We start from the raw sequence: 12,248 nt of genomic DNA, 5'->3' as shown, positions 1-12,248 counted from the left end.
ACGCCTTTCTCCATCTGCACACTGGGGCCTGGTGTAGTGGGCAGAGTCTGAGACAAGGATGGCCTTCACTTGACCTTGGGCAGTATGCTCTTTCTCTCTGGGTCCCGGTTTCTTCGTCTGCAAAATGGGGATGATAATGACGACAATGACGCCTTGGGTACGCTCTCGGGGTACCAAGGAGACAGATTAAGCCTGTAACACTGGGGCCCCAGCACCGTGGACAAAAAAAGACAAAACATCTCAGGGGAAGGAACTGGCTACTTAGTGTTCGAAAAGCATAAAGTGGCCGTGTGGCAGAAAACAAAAGCCAAACCCTTTTCTTCTGATTTCCCTTCATCTAGTTTATGGCACAGGACCTTTTTTAAAATTTAAATCACAGACTTTGGAGTGGGACTCCCTGGGCTCACACCCTGCTTTCACTACTTGCTAGCTCTAAAGCCTTGCCCAGGTAAGTCAGCTGGTCTGTGCTGCTTCCTCATCTCTAAGGTGAGACCTGTAAGTGACAACAGCACCCCGCCCTTGATGTTGAGGTGATGAGCTGACACCTGTGCCCACTGAGAACCGCATCTGGCACACAGCGGTATTCTGTATGCATTTGCTCAGATTAGTAATTATGCACCAAGGTGGGGCAGGTCATCGGAAGATCTTACTCCAGCTCTGCTCCAGGTGCAGGTGCAAGGTTCACGCATTTTTCTGTAAAGGACCAAATCGTAAATATTTCAGACGTTGGGGCCATGTGCTCTCTCTCAAAACTGTTCAACTCTGCCCTTCTAATGCGAAAGCAGCCACACACAATACTAAGCAGGTAGACAAGGTGGCGTGTTCCACTGGAACAATTTCTGAATACTGAAATTTGCATTTTGCATAATTTTCATGTGCCCCCACGTAGTCTTCTTTTTTAAATTTTCTTCAACCATTTAAAAATGTAAAAACCACTAAAATTTTTTGTACAGCTTCCGGGCTGTACCAAAGCCAGTGGGGGGATCTGGCCTGTGTGCCGGAGTTGGCAGGCCCCTGGGCGGAGGCGTCAGTGGCGTGCTGGTTGCAAGTGAGTGCAGGACACTCCCCAGTGCCTCCTGCTGCGAGGTGGCACCATCACTGGCCCTCTGCTGCTGCTGCTTCCACACGCCTGCAGGGCTGGGGAAGAGAAAATTTCTGACTCTGTACTTTGTACTCTGTACTTTGTATGCCAGGGCCTGGCATACAGTGGGTGCCCAGCAAGTACACATAGGGCACTCCAAGCAGGTGCTGACATGAAGTACATAGATGTCAGCTCTTGTGATGGGGCTGGGGGGAGGACGGACATGGGAAAATGCAGGGCAATTGCATGGGCGGAGCCACGACCCTAGTGAATCAGCAGGCAGCACACCATCACTTTCCTGGCCTCTGGTTCCTACCATCAGAGGATCACCCTGAGATCCTGCTTAGGGGGAGGTGGGCATCGAGATTGCAGATTGCTGTAGTTAGAAGCCTATACTTTCAGGGATCATTTCTATATTTCGTTACTAGAGAAGTTCTCTGAACCTATAGAGCAACCAGCAACAAGAAAAATAAAGTACCTAGGAATAAACCTAACCAAGGAAGTAAAAGACCTGAACTCAGAGACTGACACAATACTAAAGAAAGAAATTAAGGAAGATGCAAATAAATGGAAGCATATACAGTGTTCATCGATTGGAAGAACTAACATTATCAAAATGTCCATTCTACCCAAAGCAATTTATAGATTCAATGGAACCCATATTAAAATACCAGTGATATTACTATAGTTGGCATTTGTAGCATTTTACCTTTTATCAACATATCTTTGAGAATCTTCCGAACCTTGGCTGTGACTGCTGGTGTTTGTCTTCTGAGCACTTCTCTATTTTACCACTGGGTGGCACTATTGCTATATAAATGAAACAAAATGGCTTGCTTGGTAGTCCAGGAAATTTCAAAAATTGTTTTTGGCTAATAGAAGAAACCAAAGCCTACAGACTAGAAAGAGGGTGAAACTTCTAGAGCATGGGCCCAAATGACCTCAGTAGGAATCTCAAAGTCACAGTTACTTAAAAATCATTTATTCTACCCCTTACCTCCACATTTTCTTTTTTTTAAGGTTCTATTTATTTATTTTTAGGGAGAGGGTAAGGGAGGGAGAGAAAGAGAGAGGAAAACATCAATGTGCAAGAGATACATCGACTGATTGCCTCTCACATGCCTTCAACTGGGGACCTGGCCTGCAACCCAGCACGTGCCCTGACTGGGAACCAAACCAGCGACATGACATTTTGGCTCGCAGGCCAAAGCTCAATCCACTGAGCCACACCAGCCAGAGCCACGTTTTCCATATAAAGAAAGCAGAGCTGAGAGGGAACACAACTGTCCCAAAGTCACAAAGCTGGGGGGTCTGCCAGAGAACACAGGGTGTCCTGTTAAATATAAATTTTAGGTACATTTAATAATCCCTTAGTATAAGTATGTCCCAGTGTTCCATGGGACTCACTTACACTGAAAACTTATTCACTGTTTGTTTATCTGAAATCCTAACTGAACAGGGCAGGTGTCCTGTGTGTTTATCTGCTGAACCTGGCACCCTTGTCCGGGGTGAAAGGAAGACTAGGTGACGATGGGATGTATGACGTGAGCACTTGCCTTGGGCTGTGGGAACAGCTCTATTTCCATTTAACAGCTGAGGAAACTGAAGTTTCATTTCCTTGGGGAAGTCACTTGCCCAAGGCCACCTGAGTGTCAGAATCAGGATTTGAACCCAGGTCCTGAGTCCAGCGACCTGACCTCATCACGCTGACCAGGCATGCCTCCCTTGTTCCACCCATCCAGATGCACATCATGTGCTGAGTACATGCCCCATGTTGTGTGCAGTGTCGTTTCCACTCCCCAGTGTGCAAAGCGTCTCCTTCTAGTTGTCTGCCCCGTGAGTCTTGGTCTCCATGACCCAGTAGCTGCCTTCACCAGACTCCCGACACCTCCCCACCTTCGGAACGAAGTCTGAACCCCTGACCCCACCCCAGCCCCTGGTCCTGACCCACTCCCCCAGTGTCTCTGGGTATCTCGTGACACCCTCCCCTCTGTCTCCAGCTCCTAGGACCCTCTGCCCTCACGGCCATCGCTGTCTTCCTGAGCCTCCTCCCTCTGAATTTCTTCATCACCAAGAAGAGGAACCACCATCAGGTTTGGCATCTGCCCGAAGGGACACCCAGGGGTATGGGGGGAGAGCCCGCAGCAGGGAGGTGGGAGGGAGGTGGTGTGGGCCTGGCTTGGCCGGCAGTGGTGTGAGCCTTTTCAGTCGCTCGGGCTGGTGGTCCCACCGCGCCCTCTCAGTGGATGGCTGTTCCGTCCCTCCAGCATTCAGGCCACAGAGTAACTAGGGGTCGGTGTTGATGCCTCTAATCTTCTCACATCTCGTGAGTCAGCTGATCTGATTGGCCTCACCTTCAAATTGTTTCCAGAGTGTTTCTCCTTCTTACCGCAGGCCCTCCAAAGCCCCCTGTCTCTCATCTGGGTCCCTGCAGGGACCCCCGGCTGAGTCCCCACTCCTGTCCTCGCCCCCACCCAGCCCCCTCCACACAGCAGCCAGAGGGCACCTGGGAAAACAAAATGGTGCCTCTGCCCCATTTCCCTCGGAGCCAAAGCCGAGACTCCCTGGTGGCCACCTGCCCACTGTGACGTGGCCACCTCACCGCCTACTCCCTGCTCATTCCCTGCCCCCAGCTGCCCTTCCTGGGGTCCTCACACCTGCCCAGCTCCCACCACAGGGCCTTTGTGCCAGCTGTTCCCTTGGCCTGGATCACCCTCACCCCCCAGACGTCAGGTCTCCCTCCCCACCTTCCCGAAGTCTGGGCAGCCTCTCCTGTCCTCCCCGCTCTGGTCACAGCCAGCATGCCCTCCCTCCACCCCCTGCAGATGGGCTGCTTGGCCTGTGCTGCTTCGTTCACAGTGCTTTCACCTTCTAACCTGACACAGGACACACCTAGTTCTTCCACATATTGTCTCTCTGTTGTTAGAATGCGAGGGTCCCAGGAGCAGGAAATGCTTGTTGATGCAGCCTCAGCTTTTGGAATAGTGCTCGTCCTGGATAGTGTTCAGTAAACACTTGGGAGGAAGGAAGGGAGGGAGGGAGGGAGGGGCCGTATAGACTATTTCTCCAGCCTCTAGTCTGGCCTCTAAGATGCTGTCTGCACAGCCGCCCCTCTGACGATGCCCCTCAAGGGTGCAACAGAGGGGCCCCAACTCCTCTGCCTGACCTCCATGTCCCACCATGATCCAGGCCACTTCTGTTTCTCAGTCTGTTTCTACACACCCTCCTCTGACCACACTGGATGTCCTCTGAGCCATGCTGTCCCCCCATCTTCCCCCGCCCACCCCACCCCATTCTCCGTGTGCTCGGCACCTCCACATCACTTCTGACCTAGCTAATGTGTCACCCCCACCTCCAGGGAGCCTTCCTGATGGCACCACGTTCAGCTGGGTCAGGGCCTTGCCTCTGTTTCCAGTGCATTGGGGGCCTCCCTTTGTTATGGTGCATTATCTCCTGTGATGAAGACAGAGGAGATGACAGTGGCTGAGCCAGGACTGTGGGGATGAAGATGCCAAGAGGCAGACAGCCTGGGGCCTGGCTTGAATCAGCGGGATTTGCTGAAGGGGTGGTGTGCCGGCTGCAGGGAAGGAGAACTCTAGATTTGACCCTGTCTTCTCCCTTCTCTTCCCTCTGGTCCCAGGAAGAGCAGATGAGGCAGAAGGACTCTCGGGCACGGCTTACCAGCTGCATCTTCCGAAACATGAGGACGGTCAAGTGCCACGGCTGGGAGGGGGCCTTTCTGGACAGAGTCCTGCGCATCCGGGGCCAGGAGCTGGGTGCCCTGAGGACCTCTGGACTTCTCTTCTCTGTGTCTCTGGTGTCCTTCCAAGTGTCCACGTTTCTGGTGACGTCACCTTGGTCTCCCTGCAGAGTGTGGACTTGGGGAGGGAGTGCTGCGGGGGTGGGGGGGATGAGGTTGGTGGAGCCTCTCTTTGCAGACCACCCTGTCCACCCAAACGCACCTCCCTGCATCCTGCTCTCACTCAGGGTCCCTGCGCCCTGCTGGTTAGCAAAGGGGCCAGATCTTCCCTCTGAGGGCAGCAGTGCCTGGTGAGGTCTGTCATTCTCCTTGTGAAAGGCCAGGCTTGGGGAACTGCTGCTTCCACCACCACAGAGTTGGGACAGGTGCAAGGAGCTGCAGAGGCGGAGCCTCGAGCTCACCCTGCAGTGGCCCCCTCCCTGGGTATGGTGCCTGTCCTGTCTTTTCCCAGCTGATTTCACAAATTCCTGCAACATTAGCTTTCTGAACCGCGGCTCTGACTGCAGTGGCGCCATTGTGGACACACCTGCCATGACTCACCGCCATGTCCAGGATAAAACTCAAACCCTTCATAGAACAGTCCAGGCTGGTGACAAGCGGGCCAGAACCACTGTTTCCAGAAGGATCTGGAATCGTAGAGGCCATCTGCCATGACACCAGATGTCACCAACACATCACCACTCAGAACTGTGCAAGTACCATCGCTTAGAACCTGAGGGCTCCCCAGCAAAGATGTACCATGACAACAAGTGACCAGAAGTGACCATCACACTGAGGACCATCACACAGTGTGGCCATCACACCAAGTGACATCTAGAACCACAAATGCCACCAATACCTAGAGCCCTCAAGTGCCGCTGATACTTGCTATTTTCAAGGGATTCTCCAATCACAAGTCCCAGCCCCGGCTAGAACCGCAGAAAAGCTACCGAGGCAAAGACCTGTGGTTCCCCCAGTGCCTGGAACCGAGTGTCCAATGCCCACTGACACGGGCCGGGCGCGCTCCCTTCACCCACAGCGCAATTCGAGGGCAGCACTGGGCAGAGGCTCCCATGGAGCCCTGGAGACAGCGCTGCTGGCCCGGGCTGCCCTGGCCCCGCTCAGGGCCGCTCATTCACCCTTGTCTCACCCAGGTGGCGCTGGTTGTGTTTACTGTCCATACTTTGGTGACCGAGGAGAATGCCATGGACGCCGAGAAAGCCTTTGTGACCCTTACGGTTCTCAACATCCTCAACAAGGCGCAGGCTTTCCTGCCCTTTTCCATCCACTCCGTTGTCCAGGTGAGGCGGGAGGCCCGCTCGGAGGAGCCTTCCGGGTCTCCACCCACTCGCCATCAGTCCAGGCGGTGGCGGAGGGGAAAGGGGATGAAACAGAGCAGCAGACCGGAGGGAGGGGGCAGAGGCTACCGCGGAAGTTGTAAGCAAACGTCCGCAAAATGCACAGCCTCGCCTAGCCAGCAATTCCACGTGCAAGTATTCATTCCTGTTCCCTTTTTATACAAAGTAATTTTATATTATTTCTCTGCCTTTGCCGCCTCCTTGGGCGTGATGAAAACAAGATAGCAGTGGCTGGGCTGAGCCATCCCTGTTTAAATGGCCGCCTTTCTAGGCACCAAAGGTGGGTTTGGGGTTGGGAGCAGAGGGCGCCCCTAGGTGGACAAAGTTTAGAATCGTTCCTGATAATGGCTTGATAATGGCTTGATAATGCTGTGGGAAAGGCCGCCATACTCTCTCCCAGGGCGGGGTCTGCAGAGTGGCAGTTCCATTGTACTAGTTATGCCAATTAGGAGCAAGGAGGAAGGAGGGCACCACCACTATCCTTGTCACCACCTTCAAGCGCATCACTTTTTTTGTCACCTAAAAAGCTTTGCACTATTATTGCCTTGCAAGATTTCCCCACCATCTTGAGGCACCTGACACTCGAAGCCTGAGTTCTTTTTCTGCTGTCCCTGCACGGGTGACCTGGGGCTTTGGTTCCTCCAGGCCCGGGTGTCCTTTGACCGTCTGGCCACCTTTCTCTGCCTGGAAGAAGTTGACCCTGAGGCTGTGCACTCAAGTCCCTCCAGATGCTGTGAGTGCCGAGGTCAGCAGGGGTGGTATGGGATGGACAAGGGGACCTGCAGTTGGCCCAGGTCCCAGCAGGGTGGGGGGTGGGGCGTCTGTTGGCGCAGGATGGCACGTGCCGGCTGCACGATTAACCATGTGACTCATAAACTAGCACCGTGATGCTGCTACCTGTCAGTCACTCAGTGCCTGCCGCTGTGCACTCTGTGTGCAGCAGTGACCTCGCTAACTGCCCAGTCTTTGCCCTCATGTGCGAGGTCAGGCAGGTGAGCATGGCAACCTGTTCATCAAGCTGGAAAAGAAAACCGGAGAGATCCGCAGTGCCACTGTGTGATGGGACGTTCATGTTGGCTGGGCTTTCCTGCCCTGCCCCACCCATGTCTAACCTGGCACCTACAGGCCTAGGGGCACTGGCTGCACTGCTGCAGAGAGAGGCGACCCCTCTCAGGGCTCAGACCCTCCCATCGTTGTAACTCAGACATCACCAACCTGCTTACCTAGAAAACACCCACATGGTGGTGAAAAGCTTAGCTTGTGGTGCTGGACTGCCGCAGCCAAAATTTAGTCTCTGAGCCTCACTGTCCCCATCTGCAAAGTGGGCGAGATGACTTTATGGCACTTCAGCATAGGGCTGTAGTCGGGGTTAAATGACTTAAGTTTAAGTACCATACTGAGAGCAGGGCCCTGCACAAAGTCAGCATTCAGCACATTTTAGTTATTATTGTAAATATTATTAGAGAAAAAGAACTATGAAAGTCAGCAAAGAGCCCTTTAAATAACGCCATATTGGTGTATCTGAGGCTTACTCAGAGCTCTGACTTATTTTCAGGCGGGCACAGCTTCGTTCAGCTGAACCCATGTGATGCGGGCGGTCAGAGCTGGGCAGGCCCTGCTTCAGATCCTGGTCTGCCGTTCCGGCTGGCCCCGGCAGTAACTCCTCCAGCTCCCTGCTGCTGCACCCCACCCCTGGCAGGATATCCTGAGAGCCACCGAGAGCTAGCAAGCCCCCAGTTCTCAGGAGCTGCTCCATAAGTAGCTTTGGGTCCCTGATTACTGTGCCTCTGTCCCCTCTGGAGGGCCCAATGGACCCTGCACCAGAGACCCCTGGGTCTTATTTGAGCCACACATTTGACACACCTGGTCACCTTGCCTGGGGCCAGAGCCTCTCTCTCCCCCGTCCTTTCTCTTTGCCCAGAGGTGTACAACAGCGAGATTGCTACAAATACCAACACCCAGTGGGGACTCACCACATATTCATTGGAACTGCTCCAGATCGAGACGACCTGATCTCTCCTCACCACCCATGTTATAGATGGGGAACGGGGAGAATCCCTGCACCCCAGACTGTCGAGAAGGGACCAGCCCCCAGAGCAGGGCAAACAGATTCACAAATAGACACATACAACTCCAGTGAAATTTGATTTTTAGGTTCACAGAGAATGATTCTTCTGGTTATACGTATATCCCATGTCACACGTGGGGCATATTTATATCAAAAAAGCACTTGTCTATCTGAAATTAACAGTAAACTAGGCACCATGCCTTTTATCTACAACACTTCCCTAGAGACCGTCCGGTCCAGTGGGTGTCGGAGGGGCCACCTGCTCGTTAGACAGGAGGTGCTCAGGCCTCACCCCGTGGAGATTCTGGTTTGGGGGTTTGGGCTGAGCCAGGGAGAGATTTGGGTTTTGTTTTGTTTTGTTTTTAATCTTTCTGGGTTATTCTAAAGTGCATTCAGGGTCCCAAACCATTGATCTGGTTCCTAAGGAGACCATTGTCACACCCATTGTCCCAGTAATATTAGTAACTCCCTTCACTTTCCGGAGTCCCAGGTTGGATGATAAATTACGTCGGAAGCCCAGTAACTTTCCTATGAAGGACTAGATTGTACATGTCTTAGGCTTTACAGGACATCTGGCCTGCGTCGTGACTGCTCACCTCTGCTGTTGCAGCGTGAAAGAATCCATTAAAAACACACACATAAATTAATGTTTTCCCATAAAGCTTTATAAAAATGGATGGCAGGCAGGATCTGGCCCCTGGGCTGTGGTCTGTGGACCCGTGAGTTATTTAACCATCCCACGGGGTCACGCTCAGGCCGGTGAGTAGCAGGACACTTTGTTCAGTGGGAGAGACTCCCTGCTGCTTCGGGGGATGGGGGGAGCAGATGGGGCCTTGAGGGGGGGACTAGGAGGCCCGCCAAGAAGTTCTGGTGTAACTGGTCTTTTCTGCCTGCAGCTGCCAGGGAGGATTGCATCAGTGTGCAAGAAGGCACCTTTGCTTGGTCCCAGGAGAGCCCACCCTGCCTGAACAGGTACAAAAGGGCTTCCCCAGTACTCCCTTCCCGTTGACAGGGAGAAAATGCCAGAGGCTCTTGCTGCTTGCTAGGTGAGAGGTGGTGCAGGTTACAGGCTAGGCTGGAGGGTGGGTGAGCCTGGGCAGGCATTCTACCACGGAGACTCCTGGGACCAGTCCTGGCAGAGGGAGTCTTGGGAGAACAAGATGGGGCACAGGGAGTCTGAGCCTCCCTGTCAGGCAGGAGATAGCCTCTGCTCCCCAGACCAGTCAAGGTGCAACAAGAGAGGCCTGGCCAAGAAGGGACCCAGCGCTGTCAGCCATGCCCGCTGCTCTCCCCGCTGTGTCAGTCCTTACATCACTGTCACCTTGAGCCTTCAACTCTGTGGCTGGATCTTTGTAGCAGAAGACCCTCAGCCAATCCCAAAACACCCTATGGAGGGAACTTCCCTGGCCAGTGTCTGTCAGTGGCACTTGCTATGTACCAGGCCCTATTTCAGACACTGGGGCTGACAGTCTAATGGAGGGACACACAAGTACAAAATCAGGGAAAGGTGACAGCGTGATATTGACAGGGTCAGGTGTGGTAAGAAAAGGGTTAGGTGTGGTAAGAGAAGACCTCCACCTGAGGTTGTAAGGTGGAGAGGGGCTGAGTCTTGCACACGCCCGAGAGCAGAGCTTCCTGGGCAGTGGAAATAGCATGTACAAAGGTCCTGGGGCAGGAGTATGCCTAGACCCAGGCTTCTTCACCTCATCATTATTGACACTGGGGTTGAACAATTCTTTGTTGTGGGGCTGTCCTGTGTATTGTAGGGTGTTTGGCAGGACCCTCATTATATACCCCCTAGATTCTAGCAGGAACCTCCATCAGGTGCGATAGCCCAAAATATCTTCATGCATTGCCAAATGACCCCTGGGGGCACAATCTCCCCCAGCTGTGCCTGACCCCCAGGTCAGTGTGGCTGATGCAGAGCAGGAGGAAGCTGGGTGCCTTTTAAGGTTGTCAGAACCCTGAGTGACATGGGAACCTCCCGAGGGCTTCAGCAAGGGAGTGTCATGATTAACTCAGGTCCCTCTGGCCTCTGGGTGGAGGATGAATTGGAACAGACACCGAGGGCACAAGCAGGAGAAGCAGTGAGGAGCCTATTGTAATGACTGAGGCAAGAGACAATGCCAATTAAATCCTCCTGCCAAATAAACTCTGGGTGGTACATGTGTGTACACATGTGTGTGCCCATGTGAGAGCATGTTTGTTTGCCAGCATGTGCACTTGTGTGCATACATTGTATGCATATGCATGCTGTGTGCGCACACACACTGTGGTATTCCATGTGCACATGTGAGTATTTGTGTGGGGGTGCATACATGTGTTCCCATGCACATGCATGGGACATGATGGCCACTCGCTAGCCAGACAAGGATTGGGAGAAGGAAGGACTGCCACAGAATGTCCTCTTAGCAACCTGCTGGATGAATGACCAGTGGGAAGGGCTAGTTGTGTCTGGGGTTCACCTGTTCTGCACAGATTTGGGCAGGGCCCTACCAGGTGTGCATCTCCCCTCCAGGATAAACCTCACCGTGCCACAGGGCTGTCTGCTGGCTGTCGTTGGTCCTGTGGGGGCTGGGAAGTCCTCCCTGCTCTCTGCCCTCCTCGGGGAGCTGTCAAAGGTGGAGGGGTCCGTGAGCATCAAGGTGAGGCCACACCCCTGACTTTCTGATAGATTGTCCCCCATCCTAGAGCCCTTGCCATGCATCCCTACTCCTCCCCCTCCTCTCCATTCACTCTCTGCCTTCCACCACCAGCAAGAGCCCAGCACCTACTGCTCCTCCATAATTACTCCTACCTTCATCCCCACTGGCCTCCTCGTTGCCAAAGTGAGTTGTGTTTTAGGGTCCTGTGGCTTACGTGCCCCAGGAGGCCTGGGTCCAGAGCTCGTCTGTGGTGGAGAACGTGTGCTTCAGGCAGGAGTTGGACCCACTGTGGCTGGAGAGAGTCCTGGAGGCCTGTGCTCTGTGGCCGGATGTGGGCAGCTTTCCTGCGGGGGTCCACACCCAAATTGGGGAGCAGGTGAGGGGCTTGGGCCTTCCTGGGACAGGGAGGGGCTATAGCTGGGGCCATTTGCTTCCCTGAGCTGTGGGCCGTGTGGTGAGAGGGATGAAGGGGAGACAAGGGAAGTCGGAGAGAAAAGGGGCCCAGCTTAGGGCCAAGCACATACTAGGTGCTCAATAAATCATTATTAATGGGTGAATGGAAACAGAGACCAGGGACAGGCAGAAAGGTGTGGCAGGGATTGGTGGTGATGGGCTCTCCAACTGGGAGTGAGGACACCCAGGCCCCTTTCCTGTCCCGCATTTTTGGGTGACATTGATACAATTGCTCCCCGTCTTTGGGCCTCAGTAAAAGGTCTGGGCAGAGATATCCAACGAACAGGATACTCTGCATAGAGGTGTATACCTGGAGCTATGGATTGGGCAGGATCGGCAAACTGTGACCCACAGGTCAAATCGGGCCTACCATCTGTTTTTGTAAATAAAGTTTTATTGGGACACAGTCATGCCCATTTAGTTACCCATGGGCCATGGCTGCTTTTGTACAACAAGAGCAGAGATGAGCAGTTGTGACAGATACTGGGCCCCCCAGGAAAGCTTAAAATGGTTACTGTCACGCCCTTTATAAAAAAAGGTTGCTGACCCCGGATTAGGGAAATGAGAGTGGAAAAGTAGGAGTTAAAATTAAGGAAATGGGTGGATTTTCTGGAAAGGAGCGGAGAGGGTCCCCTGTGTGCGAGGAATGTCTAGAGAGGAGGACGAGGCTGCAGAGGCCAAGGGAAGGTCACTTCACGGCAAGGGGATGCTCAGTATCCTTGCTGCCTGTCCTCACTGCCTGTCTTCACTGCCTGTCCTTGCTGTCCAGCTACATCCTAAACCAAACACATGCTTTCAGGACCCTCCTCCCCTATAGCACACCTGCCCCAGGTGGCGGAAGCTCTGAGCTGAGCTTCCAGAGCTGAGCTCCAAAACCTTGGTGTTACCCTTGAGGCCTCTCCTT

The 12,248-nt window shown here is 53.5% G+C and overlaps 1 protein-coding gene and 1 pseudogene across 7 annotated transcripts in view; both read left to right on the top strand.

Moving 5' to 3' along the window:
- ABCC6 (ATP binding cassette subfamily C member 6) overlaps positions 1-12,248 on the top strand; it is a 48,692-nt gene that overhangs the window by 17,825 nt on the left and 18,619 nt on the right. For 5 of the 7 annotated variants that reach the window (XM_045819639.1, XM_045819637.1, XM_045819636.1 and 2 more), the window contains 7 exons: positions 3,082-3,174; positions 4,722-4,925; positions 5,975-6,121; positions 6,824-6,923; positions 9,143-9,218; positions 10,765-10,891; positions 11,091-11,267. In XM_045819639.1, coding sequence (XP_045675595.1) covers positions 3,082-3,174; positions 4,722-4,925; positions 5,975-6,121; positions 6,824-6,923; positions 9,143-9,218; positions 10,765-10,891; positions 11,091-11,267 — 924 coding nt within the window. The remainder of the gene's footprint in view (positions 1-3,081; positions 3,175-4,721; positions 4,926-5,974; positions 6,122-6,823; positions 6,924-9,142; positions 9,219-10,764; positions 10,892-11,090; positions 11,268-12,248) is intronic. The other 2 variants (XM_045819638.1, XM_045819635.1) reach the window with 1 other exon arrangement.
- LOC123806546 lies at positions 1,468-1,557 on the top strand (annotated as a pseudogene).

The sequence above is a fragment of the Phyllostomus hastatus genome, unplaced genomic scaffold (genome assembly GCF_019186645.2).
Source record: "Phyllostomus hastatus isolate PE091 unplaced genomic scaffold, TTU_PhHast_1.1 phas_scaffold_385, whole genome shotgun sequence".
NCBI classification, from domain to species: domain Eukaryota; kingdom Metazoa; phylum Chordata; class Mammalia; order Chiroptera; family Phyllostomidae; genus Phyllostomus; species Phyllostomus hastatus.
This window is presented reverse-complemented; position numbering and strand designations above follow the sequence as displayed.